Here is a 20,698-nt window from a genome sequence, read left to right as displayed (position 1 = left end):
TACTTCATTCTTGTCTTTATACTTCACCATGAAGCCATGAAGTATTTTCATACTACAACATGTAAATAGAAAAATTTAGTGATATACTAGAGGAAGTGTATATTAGCAACATCCGTGTGCTTATGTCTGCAATGTCTTACTTGTTTTGAAGATTGTAGTCCCAATAAATCAGGTAATTTATTGTATATCTCTATACAATGAGATAGATTAAAACAGAGTTGGGAAGAGCTATTTTCAGAAAGCAAAGAGGATATAGGATTTAAGAATTTGGAATGATTTATTGTTTTTGGTCAATTTTGTATTAAATAGTGAAAAGGACATGGGAAATAATAGTTTGGTAAGGAAATATCTTTAATATTTATGAACATCATTATAAATTAGTTTCTGCTTACCTTGGAAAATTAAAAATGGCAGTTTAGTAGTTCAGATTAAATTGATATACTATGTATGGTATATTCCATTTGTGCCAAGATCTTCCAGGTATATTATGTTAATCATCTAAACACTACAATGAGGGTACTATTACCCTATTTTATAAATCTTACACTTATGACATGCAAGATTTTTGCAGCTGGTAAATCACAAACCCAGACAGAACTCTAATTATGCTGACACTAAGTCAATTGCTTTTTCTGTTAAAACAAAGTACTTCTCCATAAAGATATATTACTAACAAAAAGAACAAAGAAGAGGATCAGATCACAGTAGGTTTCCTTGGCAGAGCTTTAGAAATAATTGAACGGTTTGCATGCTCTAATCAATCCCAGAGTGATCTATTGCACAGATAGAGGTTCCTACAAGTAAGAGTTTAAAGCTTCCTCTGTATTCCTAATAGGAAAGTGATGCATTTTGTATTCACATGATGATGTTAAAGAAAAAATAAACAGAATAATTTTTAAGACTATGTAAAAAAAAGGAAAAGAGAGCTTAATTCTAACTCACCCATTACTGTTTATTATCAACCTCTTTTAGGGCTCCTAGGAAGTCATTTATTTAGATAAGTACTAGAGGCCTCTTGCCAGTAACCTTTCATACTGTGAAGAACAAAGGCACTTTGTAAACATTAGGAAAACCTGGATTAAGCAAGATGACTGTTGTCATATACTGTTCAAACATTCCTTGGGGTAAAATCAGAGAATCTTGGTGAGTATACAACCTTTACCAACTATTTCTCTTTCTTTTTGATAAACTTACAGAGAAAAAGAGTGTATGCTTCATGATCAACAGTTTGCTTTCTTTCCACAAATGATGCACAATGGTGAGGACAATGACTGGGTATTTGAAGAGATGAATAAAATGTGAAGGGCAAAGAGCCAAATTTTTACCACTTTCTGACAGAAAGAAGAGGTAACAGAAGCCCCAGATCTTTCCACATGCTTCCTTTTGTCCAACAAGTGTCTCTGTATTTTGTGTGTGTGTGTGTGTGTGTGTGTGTGTGTGTGTGTGATGCTACAGGATGATTTACAGTGCCTCCTATATACACTGCCAAACTTGATCACATTCACGTGTGTGTATATTATTTGTTCTTTTTAGATACATGACAGTAGACTCTATTTTGACATATTTATGCAAACATGGAGTATATCTTATTCTAATTAGGATTCCAGTCTTCTGGATGTACATGATGTTAAGATTCTAAATGGTGGATTATGGAATCTTTTTACAATAATTGAGGCTATGTCAAGGTGTATGCTAATAGTGGGTATCTGTGTGAGATTTACTGTTTGTAACCAGAATACTAACTGACATTGTATTCATCTTTATAATATAAAGCAACAAAAAATTTCTCTCCAATTTCCTGTTCAATGACTGTTTTATTTCCTTTTTGGGTTTTAAAGAAAACTGGTGTGAAAGTTCTGTTTGTCCATTCCATTATTCCCTTGCAAGAAAAATTTGGAAATAGCATTTTTTTGTATTTATAATAATGAAACATGGGCCAATGAGAATTATTTGGAAAATATGGAGATTACATTGTTAACGCTCTAAGTCCATGTTCCAGAGAAAACATCAAAACACACTGTAATTTCTTTATGCAGTTGTTTGTAAAAAACTGCATTCATTTAGGTAGTTTTGGGAAACTTCCTTTCTCAGGAAACATGTTATGAGCATTGTCCTCCATTGTTTTAACACTTCACTAAGATTACAGTTTGCACTAAGATTACAGTTTTAATTGGTGATACTACATGTGACTTTATGTCTTTACATTTGTTATACCATGGCCCTCATATGCGAGAATTTTAGTATCTTAGATTAAAAAAATATAGTGGCTACTAAAGCATAATATAATTTGAAATATGATAGTATGTGCAATGTCATTTACTTTTATTTTCTGATCTGATTGCTGGACCTTTATTTAAAAAGTCAAATAATAATAATAATAATAATAATAATAATAATAATAATAATAAATTTTAGTGGCTTTTAGGAAAATACTTCCAGCATCTCAACAGTTGAAATTATATTGACCAATACTTTGAGAGAGATAATTTTATCATCTTAATGATTTATCTTCCTCAGTCTAAATTACCAAAAGTTTGTACCAAGAATGAATACTGTATTCTATCAAATGCTCTTACAAATAGAGTGAGATGGCAATGAATCTTATTTTTGTAACCAATTCATTTCATATATTATATTGACAAATTTTCAGGCATTAATGTGGAATTCCAAGCATTAATAAAAATAAGTAACTTCACTTAATTGTATAATTGGATGTAACTGTATGCTTCGAATACCCAGTCATAAGCCATAAATTGGATTTACGAAAACTTTATTGGCTGACACATTTGGGTAAAATTGATATTTTAATTTGATAAAATAATTTCCAATAATTTTTCACATTAAAGTGTTAGATAGCATATAAATTATTTGTTTCTTAAAATCCCATTAGTTATTTTGCATCCAGTGTCCGTGTATAAATCACAGTGTATATGGCATAGTATGTGTTAAATGAATAAGTATGAGAGCAAGAAGCACAGGGTTGTGTGACAGCACATAGAAGGGGCATCACCCTCCCAACAGGAGGTGAGAAAGTTTTCTAGAAAAGATAATATCTGAATTGAAAGAAGTCCTTCTTCCAGTTTAAGAAAACAGCATGTACAAAGGCAGAAAGAAGAAGGACTATAGTGTTTGAGAATGACTAATCAAATTATTGCAAATTATCTTATCAAATTAAGGTATCATTTTTATGCAAATGTGTCAGAGCCAATAAAGCTCTGATCAATTAAATTTATGACTATATATGCAAAGAATATAAGGTACATCCAAGTATACTATTAAGTAATATAATTTTTTTTTAATTTATGGTCATAGCAGAGAACTGGAAGTGTCACCAGTGGTTTCAGAATTTCTACTGCAAAGGGACCAAAGAATGACTGGAGGATGGGCTGGAGGTCTTTTAAGCTGTGTTGCACAGGCAGCACATTGTTTCCTTAGACTGTATTCCTCTGTTGGTGTGACTTTTATCAGGGTCCTGATGAAGATTATTCCAGGGCAAACCCACCCAGCAACTCCTTCCTTGATATCATCATGGGAGGAGTCATATCAAAAGTGAGAAGAGGATGGAAAACTGAGAGAGTAAAGATAGACTTTTCGTGATGGGTTAACTATGTTTTTGGCAACATGACTGGGTTTTCTTTTTCTTATTTATCCTTGATTTCCAAAAAATAATGCACCTTTACCTGCAAGTTTTTTGACAGAGCAAAAGGAAACCACTTTTCATTCCTTTCTTTCCAAGAACCCCACTCCAGAATACAAATGTTTAGTGCACTTTATTTAACAGTAAATGTTGACTACTTTTCCTTCTTCTTCTTTTCCTCTCTGTCCTCCCTCTCTTATTCCACAAATGTCTTACAACAAATTAAAACTGCTGTCTTAACTCTTTCCTTTGTGGAATAAGTCCATGTGGCCAAAGTGAATAGACAGGAAAGGAAAGATAGGAAGAAGGAAATATTTTTCAATATACTGATACTGGTAGTATCATTTTTTTTTAGCCTTATCAAAAATCACTGTTCAAGCGATACTCTCTAAAAGGAAGACAAATGTACAGGAAAAAAATGAAGATGAAATTATTTTTCTATCCTGTCTGTCCCATGTAGGAAGACAGTCCTGTCATCTGTGACCAGCCAAGCAGTAAGACTTTCAACTACACTTTCAAGCTTTGGGGATACAAACGAGCCTAAAGAAATGTATAGTAATGGGTGAGATTGATCAACAATATTTTCATTCTATCACAACAACCCAGAGAAAACAAGCTATAATAGTAATGGGATAATAGAATAAAAGATGAGTCCTTTATATAATAGATTTATACACAGGATTGAGCATGTTAAAAGAATAAGTATAAAACTAGTGGAACATAACTAAGTTTTTAGTGATATACGTTATAAGGTTATATATGTTATAATGACAAAGTTATAAGTAGAAAGAACTAAGAAAAATATAAGTTGGGAAGGAGAAAGTTGAAAAGGCCAAAACTTTGGCCAAATTATATCACTACATTTTGTACATGTACAAATATGAATAACTCTCATAATTATGTATGACTATAATGCATCAATAAAAATGGGGAAAAAGAAAAATAATAAAATTAATCTGTAAAGTATAACTCAAAAGGATAAAAATTTTATTTTTTTTTTAATTTTTATTGTTGGTTGTTCAAAACATTACATAGTTCTTGATATATCATATTTCACACTTTGATTCAAGTGGGTTATGAACTCCCATTTTTACCCCGTATACAGATTGCAGAATCACATTGGTTACATGTCCATTGATTTACCTATTGCCATACTAGTGTCTGTTGTATTCTGCTGCCTTTCCTATCCTCTACTATCCCCCCTCCCCTCCCCTCCCCTCCCCTCTTCTCTCACTACCCCATCTACTGTAATACATTTCTCCCCCTTGTTTTTTTTTCCCTTTCCCCTCACTTCCTCTTGTATGTAATTTTGTATACCCCTGAGGGTCTCCTTCCTTTTCCATGCAATTTCCCTTCTCTCTCCCTTTCCCTCCCACCTCTCATCCCTGTTCAATGTTAATCTTCTTCTCATGCTCTTCGTCCCTACTCTGTTCTTAGTTACTCTCCTTATATCAAAGAAGACATTTGGCATTTGTTTTTTAGGGATTGGCTAGCTTCACTTAGCATAATCTGCTCTAATGCCATCCATTTCCATGCAAATTCTATGATTGTGTCATTTTTTAATGCAGAGTAATACTCGATTATATATAAATGCCACATTTTTTTTATCCATTCATCTATTGAAGGGCATCTAGGTTGGTTCCACAGTCTTGCTATTGTGAATTGTGCTGCTATGAACATCGATGTAGCAGTGTCCTGTAGTATGCTCTTTTTAGGTCTTTAGGGAATAGACCGAGAAGGGGAATAGCTGGGTCAAATGGTGGTTCCATTCCCAGCTTTCCAAGAAATCTCCATACTGCTTTCCAAATTGGCCGCACCAATTTGCAGTCCCACCAGCAATGTACAGGTGTACCCATTTCCCCACATCCTCGCCAGCACTTGTTGTTGTTTGACTTCATAATGGCTGCCAATCTTACTGGAGTGAGATGGTACCTTAGGGTGGTTTTGATTTGCATTTCTCTGACTGCTAGAGATGGTGAGCATTTTTTCATGTACTTGTTTATTGATTGTATGTCATCCTCTGAGAAGTGTCTGTTCAGGTCCTTGGCCCATTTGTTGATTGGGTTATTTGTTTTCTTATTGTTTAATTTTTTGAGTTCTTTGTATACTCTGGATATTAGGGCTCTATCTGAAGTGTGAGGAGTAAAGATTTGTTCCCAGGATGTAGGCTCCCTATTTACCTCTCTTATTGTTTCTTTTGCTGAGAAAAAAACTTTTTAGTTTGAGTAAGTCCCATTTGTTGATTCTAGTTATTAACTCTTGTGCTATGGGTGTCCTATTGAGGAATTTGGAGCCCAACCCCACAGTATGTAGATCGTAGCCAACTTTTTCTTCTATCAGATGCCCGTGTCTCTGATTTAATATCAAGCTCCTTGATACATTTTGAGTTAACTTTTGTGCATGGCAAGAGAAAGGGATTCAGTTTCATTTTGTTGCAAATGGATTTCCAGTTGTCCCAGCATCATTGGTTGAAGATGCTATCCTTCCTCCATTGCATGCTTTTAGGCCCTTTATCAAATATAAGATAGTTGTAATATTGTGGATTGGTTTCTGTGTCCTCTATTCTGTACCATTGGTCCACCTGCCTGTTTTGGTACCAGTACCATGCTGTTTTTGTTACTATTGCTCTGTAGTATAGTTTGAAGTCTGATATCGCTATACCGCCTGATTCACACTTCCTGCTTAGAGTTGTTTTTGCTATTCTGGGTCTTTTATTTTTCCATATGAATTTCATGATTGCTTTATCTATTTCTACAAGAAATGCCATTGGGATTTTGATTGGCATTGCATTAAACCTATAAAGAACTTTTGGTAATATCGCCATTTTGATGATGTTAGTTCTGCCTACCCATGAACAGGGTATATTTTTCCATCTTCTAAGATCTTCTTCTATTTCTCTCTTTAGGGTTCTGTAGTTTTCATTGTATAAGTCTTTCACCTCTTTTGTTAGGTTGATTCCCAAGTATTTTATTTTTTGGGAGGATATTGTGAATGGAGTGGTTGTCCTCATTTCCATTTCAGAGGATTTGTTGCTGATATACAGGAATCCCTTTGATTTATGCCTGTTGATTTTATATCCTGTCACTTTGCTGAATTCATTGATTAGCTCTAATAGTTTCTTTGTAGACCCTTTTGGGTCTGCTAGGTATAGAATCATGTCATCTGCAAATAGTGATAATTTGAGTTCTTCTTTTCCTATTTTTATGCCTTTAATTTCTTTCGTCTGTCTAATTGCTCTGGCCAGTGATTCGAGAACTATGTTGAACAGAAGTGGTGAGAGAGGGCATCCCTGTCTTGTTCCAGATTTTAGAGGGAATGCCTTCAGTTTTTCTCCATTCAGAATGATGCTAGCCTGAGGCTTAGCATAGATAGCTTTTACAATATTGAGGTATGTTCCTGTTATCCCTAGTTTTTCTAGAGTTTTAAACATAAAGGGATGCTGTACTTTGTCGAATGCTTTTTCTGCATCTATCGAGATGATCATATGGTTCTTATCTTTAATTTATTGATGTGGTGAATAACATTTATTGATTTCTGTATATTGAACCAGCCTTGCATCCCAGGGATGAATCCTACTTGATCGTGGTGCACAATTTTTTGATATGTTTTTGTATCTGATTTGCCAGAATTTTATTGAGGATTTTTGCATCTAGATTCATTAGAGATATTGGTCTGTAGTTTTCTTTCTTTGAATTGTCTTTGTCTGGTTTAGGAATCAGGGTGATGTTGGCCTCGTAAAATGAATTTGGAAGTTCTCCCTCTTTTTCTATTTCCTGGAATAGCTTGAAAAATATTGATATTAGTTCTTCTTTAAAGGTTTTGTAAAACTCTGCTCTATATCCATCCGGTCCTGGGCTTTTCTTAGTTGGTAGTCTTTTGATGGTTTCTTCTATTTCCTCAATTGATATTGGTCTGTTTAGGTTGTCTATATCCTTCTGACTCAATCTGGGTAGATCATATGACTTAAGAAATTTATCAATGCCTTCACTATCTTCTATTTTATTGGAGTATAAGGATTCAAAATAATTTCTAATTATCTTCTGTATTTCTGAAGTGTCTGTTGTGATATTGTCTTTTTCATCCCGTATGCTAGTAATTTGAGTTCTCTCTCTTCTTCTCTTCGTTAGCATGGCTAAGGGTCTGTCGATCTTATTTATTTTTTCAAAGAACCAACTTTTAGTTTTGTCAATTTTTTCAATTGTTTCTTTGGTTTCACTTTCATTAATTTCAGCTCTGATTTTAATTATTTCTTGCCTTCTACTTCTTTTGCTGTTGGTTTGCTCTTCTTTTTCTAGGATTTTGAGATGAAGTGTGAGATCGTTTATTTGTTGGTTTTTCCTTTTATTAAGGAATGAACTCCATGCAATGAATTTTCCTCTTAGCACTGCTTTCATTGTGTCCCATAGATTCTGATATATTGTGTCTGTGTTTTCATTTATCTCTAAGAATTTTTTAATTTCCTCCTTGATGTCTTCTATAACCAATTGATCATTCAGTAACCTATTGTTCATTCTCCAAGTGATGCATGATTTTTCCTTCTTTCTTTTATTGTTGATTTCCAGTTTCATTTCATTATGATCAGAAAAGATGCATGGTATTATCTCTACTCCTTTATAATGTCTAAAAGTTGCCCTGTGACATAATATATGATCTATTTTTGAGAAGGATCCATGTGCTGCTGAGAAAAAAGTGTAACTGCTTGATGTTGGGTGGTATATTCTATATATGTCAATTAAGTCTAGGTTGTTAATTATATTATTGAGTTCTATAGTTTCTTTATTCAACTTTTGTTTGGAAGATCTGTCCAGTGGTGAGAGAGGTGTGTTGAAGTCTCCCATGATTATTGTATGGTGGTCTATTAGACTCTTGAACTTGAGAAGACTTTGTTTGATGAACATAGCTGCACCATTGTTTGGAGCATATATATTTATTATTGTTATGTCTTGTTGGTGTATGGTTCCCTGAGCAGTATGTAGTGTCCCTCTTTATCTCTTTTGATTAACTTTGGCTTGAAATCTATTTTATTTGATATGAGTATGGACACTCCTGCTTGTTTCCGAAGTCCATATGAGTGATATGATTTTTCCCAACCTTTCACCTTCAGTCTATGTATGTCTTTTCCTATCAAATGCATCTCCTGTAGGCAGCATATTGTTGGATCTTTTTTTTTTTTTTTGATCCATTCTACTAGCCTGTGTCTCTTAATTGGTGAGTTTAAGCCATTAACATTTAGGGTTATTATTGAGATATGGATTGTTCTTCCAGCCATATTTGTTTATTTATGTTACTTAACATGGTTTGTTTTTCCTCTTTGATTATTTTTTCCCTTTACTGTACTACCTCCCACTGTTGGTTTTCATTGTTATCTTCCATTTCCTCTTCCTGTAATGTTTTCCCGAGGATGTTTTGAAGAGATGGTTTTCTAGCTGCAAATTCTTTTAGCTTTTGTTTATCGTGGAAGGTTTTAATTTCATCTTCCATCTGAAGCTTAATTTCGCTGGATACACAATTCTTGGTTGGAACCCATTTTCTTTCAGGGTTTGAAATATGTTGTTCCAGGATTTTCTAGCTTTCTGAATCTGTGTTAAAAGATCAGCTGTTATCCTGATTGGTTTACCCCTAAATGTAATCTGCTTCCTTTCTCTTGAAGCTTTTAAAATTCTCTCCTTATTCTGTATGTTAAAATTCTCTCCTTATTCTGTATGTTGGGCATCTTCATTATAATGTGTCTAGGTGTGGGTCTCTTATGATTTTGCACATTCGGCGTCCTGTAGGCTTCTAGGATTTTGGATTCTGTCTCATTCTTCAAGTCTGGGAAGTTTTCTCGTATTATTTTGTTGAACAGATTGCTCGTTCCTTTGGTTTGGACCTCTATACCTTCCTGTATCCCAATGACTCTTAAGTTTGGTCTCTTTATGTTATCCCATATTTCTTGGATGTTCTGCTCATGGTTTCTTAAGAGTCTCGCTGAGCTGTCTATGTTCTTTTCAAGTTGAAATACTTTGTCTTCATTGTCTGATGTTCTATCTTCTAAGTGTTCTACTCTGCTGGTAGTATTCTCATTTGAGTTTTTAAGTTGGTTTATTGCTTCCTGCATTTCTAGGATTTCTGTTTGTTTTTTATAACCTCTATCTCCCTGTTCAGTTGATCTTTTGCTCCTTGGATTTGTTTATGTAATTCATTGTCGAAGTGATCTTTCATTGTCTGATTTTGCTGTCTAATGTCTTCCTTGAGACTCCAGATCATCTGAAGCATGTAAATCCTGAATTCTTTATCTGACATTCCATCTGCTGCAGCTATTACCTCTTCTAAAGTTGAGTTGACCTGCATTGCTTGTGGTCCTTTCTTTCCTTGTCTTTTCATACTGCTCACGTTTCTTTCTGCTTGGTGAAACTGTTGTGTTATTGAATTTTCCCCCTATATATTTATATTGCTCTTGTATAGTTGCAAAGTCTCCCTTGCAGGGGCGGGCAGCGGCTGTGCTCCTCTTCCAATTGGGGTGATCTGTCTAAAACGCCAGTGGGCCACTGGGCCCCTTCTCCAGGTCGCATGGTCTGCCTACCTTGCGGGCAACAGCTGGGCCCCTCCTCCAATAGGGGTGATCTGTCTACCACACTGGCGGGCCACTGGGCCTGTTCTCCAGGTTGCAGGTTTACCTGCCTTGCAGGCGCGGGTGGCGGCTGTGCCCCTCCTCCAATTGGGGTGATCTTTCAACTAGGCCGGCGGGCTGCTGGGCCCCTCTCTGGGACTCGTGGTCTGCCTACCTTGCGGTAGGTAGCCGGGCCCTTCCTCCAATTGGGGTGATGTGTCTACCATGCCGGCGGGCTGCTGGGTCTGTTCTCCCTGTGCGGGCGGCGGCTCTTCCCCTCCTCCAATTGGGTGGTGTGTCTATCACGCCAGTGGGCCGCTGGGCCTGTTCTGCCAGTCAGTCACAGGTCTGCCTACCTTGCATGCGCGGGCGGCGGCTCTGCTCTGCCCCTCCTCCAATTGGGGTGACATGTCTACCCTGCCGGCGGGCCGCTGGGCCTGTTCTGCAGGTCGGTCGCAGGTCTGCCTACCTTGCAGGCATAGGCAGTGGCTCTGTTCTGCCCCTACTCCAATTGGGGTGACGTGTCTACCACGCCAGCGGGCCGCTGGGCCCGTTCTGGGTGCGAGCAGCGGCTCTGCTCTCAGGATAAAAATTTTAAAAGGTAAAAAAAGAAAAAAAGTCCAAAACTCAACAACTGAAGTTCCTGAAGTAAATACTGATATTGAGAGGAAAGACAAAGGCTAAAGATTCCAGGTGTGTGATTGCTAGAAGCAAATAACATGGTAAGGGTTCTCATGCATTATTCCTGATAATGCTAATCCTCATAATTGTGAAATTTCTTCCTACATGTAGAAAATTAAGGAGGCTATGTTCCAGTCTTTGGAGCTTTCTGTCCAACACTTAAGGTCAGAAATAAAACAAACTGTGATGATTCTTTTGTAAGTGTAATACATTTTTCTAATAGTTTTCTGATGCTTTTAATCAGTACAGGAATCTGTGACTTATAGGCTGGTCTTGTAGTTAAGGGAGCTGACTCAAGAATCAAGACTCAAATATTCAATTCTAGTTTTATCATCTATTATATCCATGGCCTTGTGAAAGTTACTTCAATTTTTGTATCTTTGTTTTGCTCCACATAAAATGGGATTTTAAGATAGTATTTGTATTACAGAGTTGTCCTGAAGTTTAAATCAGTTAACACATTCAATGTGCTTACATTAATGTAATATGCTTAAAACAAAGTGCTCAATAAAATTTAGCCAATATCAGTTTAGCCACTTATGGAAGTTTCATGGCCAAATTTTTTTTTTAAATGTGGAAGATACAGAGATGCATTCCAAAGCATCAAATATAAAGAAATGAAATAATATATTAATAAGAATTTATGAAATAATAGTAATATGCCTGAAAAACATAAAATATGCAACTAAATGGCAGAGAAAAAAGAATGGAGAATTTAGATTGACTGAAAATGTGTAAAAGTTAGGAGGAAAGGTAATGTTTGGTGACTTAAATTGAAGGAGGGTAAATTATAGGCCCTAAAAAATCTGTGCATAGTTGGGTGCAGTGGTGCACACCTGTAATCCCAGTAACTCAGGAGGATGAGACAGGAAAGTCACAAGTTCAAAGCCAGCCTCAGCAATTAGCAAGGCCCTGTACAAAATAAAAAATAATAAGGGTTGGGGATGTGGCTCAGTAGTTAAGTGCCCCTGGGTTCAATCTCTGGTACCTCATTCACAAATAGAAAAGAAAACCTCTACATAATGGCATCCCAGTCTCCTTAGTGCCTACAAGTTCCTAGAAACCAAACTTCAATTAGTCTCAGAATCTTAATTGATTACCTATCCCACAGATCAGAAAATATTTATGTTCATCAATTATGATTCTCAACTTCAAAACTCATTTTTATCAACTTTTTCCTTCTGAGCCAATCGAGTAGACTTAAAAATTATAGTTTTTGACACTTATGAATATAGAAATGTATATTTAATAATATTATATATTTATATACTTTATTATATTCTCACATATAGGTAGGTTTAGATGACATGTTGAACGAACCTGTCTACTGTTCCTGCCACCTAACAGATGTTATCTTATTTAATTCTCACAAAAGTCTACCAAAGAATTAATAACATCCCCCATTTTTCTAGCTGAGACTAGGAGCATAGTTGAAACTCAATATAGTTAGGTAACTTAAAATGGATCATAGTGAAGATAATTGGCATTGAAACAAAAATTTACATGATACTTTAAATTAGAATGAGCTTTATTAGAATAGTTTCATTTCAAAATCTTTGTTAATAAGGTGATTTTTATGTACAGATTTGAATGTAGTTTGTCCTAAGATTATATGTAATCACAAGCCTAGAACTTCTCAGCACAATTCCAAATCTATGCTGCTGTGAGAAGCTAGGTAGTATTACCTTTCTTTCAGTGCCTCTTTCTTCATTAGCAAAATTAATATACTATCCCTGCTGATTCCAGGACATTTTCTAAAACTAAAAATAATAACAATAATGGAAGAGAAATGATTAGATATATCTACATCAAAAAGTCAGATTTTCCTGATCCATGTCTTCATATGAACTCTGTAGATGACAAGGACACATGAAGATGGGGAATTATTCTGCAGTGACTGATTTCCTCCTAGTGGGGCTTTCTCAATACCCAGAACTCCAGCATTTTCTCTTTGTGCTCTGCCTCATCATGTACAAGATAATCCTACTAGGAAACAGTCTCCTCATTATCATCAGCATCCTGGATCCTCGCCTCCATACTCCCATGTACTTCTTTCTCGGAAACCTCTCATTCTTGGACATCTGTTACACATCATCAACTATTCCCCAAATGCTTATTATATTTATGTCAGAAATAAAATCCATCTCCTTTCTTGGCTGTGCTCTGCAGATGGTTATCTCCCTTGGCTTGGGCTGCACTGAATGTATCCTCCTGGCTGTGATGGCCTATGACAGGTATGTAGCCATCCGCAATCCACTGAGGTATCCCATCATCATGAACAAGGTGTTATACATGCACTTGGCTGCTTGGTCCTGGGCCATAGGCTGCATGAACTCCTTAGTGCAAACAGTCATGACGATGGTGTTGCCTTTCTGTGGTAACAATGTTATTGATCATCTTACCTGTGAGATCCTGGCTCTTCTAAAACTTGTGTGCTCAGATATATCAATGAATGTGCTTATTCTGACAGTGGCAAGTGTTGTTTTATTGGTGATTCCTCTGCTGTTAATTTTTGTATCCTATATTTTCATTCTCTCTTCCATCCTAAAAATTAATTCTGCGGAGGGGAGAAAAAAAGCCTTTTCTACCTGTTCAGCCCACCTGACTGTGGTGATCTTATTCTATGGGTCAGCCCTTTTTATGTACATGAAACCCAAGTCAAAGAACACCAAAGTATCTGATGAAATCATTGGACTGTCTTATGGAGTGATAACCCCAATGTTGAATCCCATCATCTATAGCCTGAGAAATAAGGAAGTAAAAGAGGCTCTGAAGAAAATTTTGAAAAGACACTTGCATCTAACAAAAATATGAGAGGCCTTGAAACATGTGATTCTCTCAACACAGGATCAGATCAGGTGTTTTATAATCACAGAAAAAGTCTGCTTGTAAGGCCATACATGGGACTCCGTTCTTTTCAACATGGAATGGTCATATAAAGCTTCTGAATACTGTCTTGTTTGCAGTCTCTGTATGTGCTCAGCTCCTCTAATTAGTCCCTATATACCTTTCTATTATATGAATCTTATCCTCTCTGCCTTCTGGTATCTCATCTCTCCTATTTTTCTTTCTTCCTTATTTTTCAATCTCTCTGCTCCTTTTCCTTCTCCCTTTTGTCCTTCCTTTCCTCCGTCTGTCACCTATTTATTTTTCTCTTCCTTCGTCCTCTTAGTCTCCTTTCTCAATCATTTTAAATTGAACGTGTGTGTGTGTGTGTGTGTATTTTTTTATCTTGCAAAGTCTCTTCTGGTAAAAGTATCCTTCTTTTGATGAGTCAACAGTCCATCCATTTAAGTTTATGTGCTTCTAGACAGGGCTGATCCAATCTTTTGTAAATAGTGGAAAGAACCAAACATTGGCCTAGTCAATTAAAAACAAAATCCTTCTTGCCACAGTGATTCATTCAGCATTTCAAGTGAGCCAAGTCAGGCTAACCAAACTCAATCCAAGGTTATTGTCCCTGTTGGAGAAAAAAAGGGAACACTTCCTGCTAGAGTTGTTAAACATGGAGACAATGCTTCTAGAGCCAATCTTTGCCCATACATGAAGAAAGCCTAAATGAAAAATCAGAGTTGGGGGGGGGGAGAGGATGTCCGAGTTAAAGTAACTGCACTTTAACTCCTTGATTAAGCTGTGTCTAAAATCAAATTCACAAATGTTCTTTTGGTTATATGAGTAACTAAATTACCTTTCTATTTAAAACTAACTTTAAATTAGATTATTAATTACTTAGAATCAAACAGTTGTAACTAATGCATTATTTTCCCGCCTCTCCATATATATTTTTGAAGCAAAAAATTATGGGTATATATAATTTAAGTAGTCGCAAATTCTCCAGCACTCAGCGGTCTTCCTTTTTCTTTCATTAACTAAATTATAATCATATAATTTTGATTCTTCATGCAGGTAAATACTCTAGTCACCTTCCCAATAATTTCTAATCAGTGTTTACATTTTCCTACATTCTGATTTTCATTTTTGTCCCAGATTATTATTCTAAACTTTACTACCATTCCTGTGAGTAATCCTATATGCCTCTTTGTTTTTAAACTCTGAACAGTATATTTTGCCCACAAATAATAGACATAACTATCCTAAATACCCAATTCTAAAGATCACAATATTTAACATCTTTCTTTAGACTGAAAAATGAGATTGATAACACAGCAAGAAAAAGAAAAATATTAAACATCACTGTTTTTGTTATCTCTTAGCCATGCCCATGGCCCCTCTCAAGTCTATTTTCCTCTTTATCACTTTCCTGCTACCAGGTTGATAGTGTCTATTCATTTTTAAAAGAATAGTGCTTACTCACCAGGAAATTGGGCCTTAATGATTTTAAAATATTGAAGTCCAATCTATAAGACCTTGAATGATGAGTTCTGTTTGAAAATGTATCAAGCTGCACACTTAGAATTTGTCCACTCTCAAAAAGATCCAATAAAGAAATACAAACCCATTGCCTGCCTCACATTATGAATATTAGGATAATCATCACAGCCCTTCTAAAACTAGGATCTACATGATTCATTCTTAACAAAGGAAGAACCATGATTGGAATCCAGCAATCCAAAGATCTTTTAACATCCTTTATTTGCGTTTCTTATAAAGCTCCAATACTACAGCAATATTTTTAAAAATCCCCTTGTATTTCAGCTCACAGCTGCTCTGGAGCATCTATTTCCACCATTTACTAAGACCAGTCTTCTTACAGTTTCCACCTTTTCTTTTTCCATTCCATCCTTCCTTAATAAGGATAGTCTTTTTTATTTAAAATAGTGTGCCCTCTGAGAGCAAAAAAAAAATCAGAGAATCATGGATTTTAAAAGAATTGAGCAATTTAAACCCTTAAATTCTGGGGTGAGAGATGTTAAAATTCTTGAGAAGTTTTATTTTACTATATTATTTATCAACATAAACTTAGCTTTTTTGCCACACTTCACAGATGTTATCTTTTTACCACTCTATCAACTTTTCCAAGAAGAAATTATTTCTTTCTCTTCTATTCTAACATAGGTTTTATAACTTGCCTCCATTACATTTCTTGTTATATGTTTTATAGTTATTCAGTGTAGCACAGTTGGAGGAAGGGCTTAGAAGTCAAGAAGAAATGATTATGAACTATAATCAACTATAATTATGAACTTTCACATATTAGATTCTATATTCCCCATAAATTAAAATGTTGAATTTAACACCTAGCTCTGGGTGATGGGAAGTGTTATGAATGAATTAAAAAATGCAAAATATTTTATTCAGTACTTTTCAATGTCATGCAATGAAACATGCACATTCCTTATACTTGTACCCATATACAACTATCTCTTCTAATAGCCTCTGAATTTCTTAAAGGCAAGATATGAAAGTAATATTTATTTAAAAGACCTTGGTATCCAGAAAAAAAAAACAGGCATTTATTGTCAATGTGTGTTGAATAAATGTGACTGCCTCTCTTATGCTATAGGTAAATAAGGATATTTGCCATTGCTTAAATAATCCCTACAATTGCCATTTACTTACACTAAAATTGCCCTCCCTATAATCTACCTATAAAAACTCAAACTGCCTCTCAAAACTATCACCTCTGACTTAAAAGACTTCTTAAAAATCCTAGCACAACTCTTATTTCTTCTTCCACTATTAAATTTTTATAGTAAACTATTTAGTTTTTGGTATATTTATCAGGTTAAGATTTATATTCTCTTCATGATAAACCTGCTATTCATTGAAATTTTACTAGGAGAAAAGCCTCCGACTTGTTTGGTCTTATAATCCCACAATTACTAACAAAGTGGGCTTCGATGAATACATTAACTCTACTATTATATAGTATCTTTTTTATGAAATTTATTCACTTAAGGGAATTTCATTAACACAGAATATGGGAAGTATGACTGTGATACATGTAATACAACTACTATAGCAAAAACCCTGGTTAAACTAACATGTCCTGCTTTTGTTTTCATTTTTAATTCTGGTCATCAGAAAATTGTTAACAGGTTGGCTTAGTCTACCTAATCCATTTACAAGTACATATAATCACTGAGCTAGTTATAGAGTGTATTATAACTGACAATAACCAAAAGAAAAAGTCATTAATATGAAGAACAATGTGTGCCTCAGCCCTGAGATCTAGCATAATATGTATTTTAAATATAACCTGTCCAAAAATGGAACATTGATTTTCCTAACCTCAAATTACTCCTTAAGTCTTGCTCATCTCAGGAAGTACAGCACCACACAGGAATGCCCATCCAACCCAACACCACATATACTGTGATCACCTCCATTGCTACCATGCTATTCCAAGCCACATGGTCTCACCTATGTTAATGTAAAGGCTTCCCAAATCCCTTTACAGACTTTTGTTGTGCACAACTCCACTTTTGTTCTCCCACAATTCATTCTTTGCACAGCAGAGAATGTTGTTTTTAGAATAGTACATATTTAGCCCATAGAACAAATAAAAACCTATCAATGGTATTTTTAAAATCAGAATAGTGGCTGTCATTGTAGGGGAGGGGTGATTTCAGGTATCAACTAGGCTGGGGCATAGGGAACTTTTCCGAGGTTATGTTAATGTTCTATAACTTGATTGGCATTTCAGTGAAACAGGCATGCATTTATCAGAATGATGTTACATTCATATTTGTTGAATACAGTTGATTAAATGAAGAACTAATATTAAACTCTAGTTAATAATAAACATGCTAAACTATTTAAAGAAAAGTACAATGATATCTATAGTTAGAAATACACCCAAAAAATTACTTGAATTAATGGAGGGATACAGAAATAGATAAATACACAGAATGATATAAGCAAATCTGGTAAAATATTGATGGTAGATATAAGTTAATGGGTATATTATGTTTCACAAACATTTTTTCAGTTTTCCTTTATGTTTCAAATTTTCATAATACAGTAACCAAAAAAAATATATCATTAATCTGTCAGGAATACACCTCTTGAATGAATTTGGTATCCATGATGAGACAAGGACATAATTTGGATCCTAAATGATATCATTATAAATTCTCTTAAACTTAGTTTAAGAAAAATTTCTATTATTTTAAAAGGGAAAACTTTTTAATGGGTTATTTACAACTTTTACAAGAGACAAATTAAAAGTAAATTTTAGTGCTCCCTGTGAAACTTAATTTCCTATACTGAACTCTTGTCAGGATTTTAGTCACTAATCCTATGGGAATGAGCACAAGGGGAAAAGAAAAGTGAAGAAAAAAAGGAGATTAGATGATTTACTAGAATCAACTTGTAAGATAATAAGAAAAAGAGGAAACAATAAATTTCTTTGAAATGATGGAAGTTTGATGGTGGTCATTCATATGTCTTTGACTATTTCTGATGGAACTAGTGATTCCCCAGGCATATCAGACTGTATAGACTTTAGCAGTTGGCTTTAAAGTTGGCTCTTCCTACAGTACTTACTTTTTAAGTATACGTTTTCAATACAATTAAAGCCAAGAAGTTTTGAGGATGCCATTCATGTTTCCACAAGATATTTGCCTATACACCTTGTAACACTGCTACCCTTAAAACAGTCAAGTTACAAGATCACATTTCCCAGAGTCTTTTCTGACTTGGAACCTCTAAAAAAAATAAGTTGAAGTTTATTTCAAGCAATTAATGTATAAGCTGGCTGAATTATTTCTATCCCATGCTACTCACATTCTCACACAAGATAGGTGACAAAAAATTATTATAAATATGAGTTACTATTGGGTAAGGCTGACATAAATGGACAGTGGTTAGATTATTATAATAATTCAGGTGATTACAGAACACAGGTGTTAATATATAGGCTGTACTCTATATCATTATATAAAATGGGAGATGAGACTACTCTACATAATGAATACTAATGATATTGGTGATAAAAGGCCTACTGAGTATAAATTTTATGCTCCTGATGAAAGTTAAAATTCCTAAGGGTTGAAAGATAGCAAAAATGAAAACATTAGTGACTGAATAACAAATGAAACAAATTATTTAAGACATAAATCAAGACAATTAGATGGCAAAGAATACATAGTATAATGATCTGGGTTCAGAAGGAATGATGTCTTTGTGAGAAATGCCTGAAGATTTAGGTATCTTAATGTCTTACACTCTCTCATATAGTGGAATGGTATTCAGGAACAAAAAAGCAAACAGAAAACAAATGTTGCTATATGATATTAAACCCCTGGCAAATACCAAATTAATTATGTAAGATTCATAAAGCAAAACAGATCTCAAGAGAGTGACCTATATTTTCTAGCTTTGAACAAGGCTAGGAAATTTTATTATGTTTTTAAACTAGCTGTATTATTACAATAGTGAAGTCATAGAATGATTATGTATAAGTATATAATGTGTACAAAACTACATAATATTTCGATATGTGTATTATGACATTGGTATTTGCCTTACATCTCTTCTTTAAGATGTTTAAGATTCCAAGTTATGAAATACAGAATTTTCTTTTTAGCTTTGCAACATAAAGAGTAAAATGATAACACCTAGAATAAGATTCTGTCTGAAGAAGACACTTTTCTGATTCTTTGTATGTGCAATGCAGTCTAGGTTTGTAGTAAAATTCTGCAGGCTCATTTAAATTTTAAAATCTAAAATTTATGAAAGGTTGTTTCAATTCATCATTTTTATAATATGTAACAATGATTACATAATGCTTACAACTAAGTAATTCACTTTTAAAAAGTAAATACAAGTGTATAAGCATGTTTATAAATAAGCAAAATGTAATGGTAAAAATAAATGCCTAAAAGGAAACCTGGAAATTGGTCTAAGAAAGTCATGATGCTTCCCACATAGAATACTATTCCAGCTCTTTATAACTGAAACTCAGTCTGCTCTTAATAATGAATGATATTATTATATCTTAATATCATATAGCAGCATTTATTTTCTGAGATGCTTCAAAATAACAAAAATGTCAGCAATAAACACGGGGCCTCAGGTCAATGGAATAATTTCTTTATATTATCCAAATAAATAACTGAAAACTGAGAATTCTATATCAAATTAAACTTTCATGAGAGAAGGCAAAATAAAGACATTTTTAGGGAAAAAATAAAAATATTTTTACCACCCAGACAATACTAGCAACAAAAATTTCCCTAACTAAAAAAATGAAAATACAGTAAACAAAAAAATTACTAAATACATATCTAAACTGTCACTGGTTTTGTAAGAGAAAGAAAGAAATGAAACATGTACTTAAAAACAAGGTAAAAAAGAATAGACACAATATGAAAGATGATAAGAGAGGTTAAATGTGAACATTTTAAGGCCCTTGTATATCCATCATTAAAAGTTAGGGCAATTGTGTGTGGGAGGTGGGGGTTGGGGAATGTGCTTGCATAGTAGAAAATGTTTTGAAATGCAATAAAATGTTTATGAAATTGATGATACATTAGGAAAGAAAGCAAGTTTCAACGATTACCAAAGACATTCAAACCATAATCCATGGTCACAATGTAACACACATTATAAATTCACATCAACAATACCTAACAATAAAACAGTGTTTCTCCCAAGATGCAGGGAAATCTTAACTTTAAAAAATACAATAGCACAATTCACATAATATTAATGGAAGAATTAAAAACAAATGATAATTTCAGTAAATGCAGAAAATGTTCTGATAACATTCTTTATTCATTCATAATTGTAAAAGGTAAATAACTTGGCAAACTATAAAGAGAGATTTCCTTAATAACCTCATAAAAGGTGTTTAACAAAAACTTACAATTAACAAAACGTTGAGG

The 20,698-nt window shown here is 34.4% G+C and overlaps 1 protein-coding gene across 1 annotated transcript; it reads left to right on the top strand.

The window, feature by feature from the left end:
• The first annotated feature begins 12,776 nt into the window (after positions 1-12,776).
• LOC143390787 (olfactory receptor 13D1-like) lies at positions 12,777-13,721 on the top strand. The gene has a single exon (XM_076843216.1). It carries the CDS (start codon positions 12,777-12,779, stop codon positions 13,719-13,721), a length of 945 nt encoding a protein of 314 aa, XP_076699331.1.
• Positions 13,722-20,698: the final 6,977 nt, after the last annotated feature.

The sequence above is a fragment of the Callospermophilus lateralis genome, chromosome 2, assembly GCF_048772815.1.
Source record: "Callospermophilus lateralis isolate mCalLat2 chromosome 2, mCalLat2.hap1, whole genome shotgun sequence".
NCBI lineage: Eukaryota > Metazoa > Chordata > Mammalia > Rodentia > Sciuridae > Callospermophilus > Callospermophilus lateralis.
The sequence above is the reverse complement of the archived record's forward strand: the minus strand, read 5'-3'. Positions and strand labels throughout refer to the sequence as shown.

Coding starts and splice junctions, on each gene's coding strand:
- LOC143390787 (XM_076843216.1), top strand. CDS start 12,777: ATGAAGATGGGGAATTATTCTGCAGTGACTGATTTCCTCCTAGTGGGG.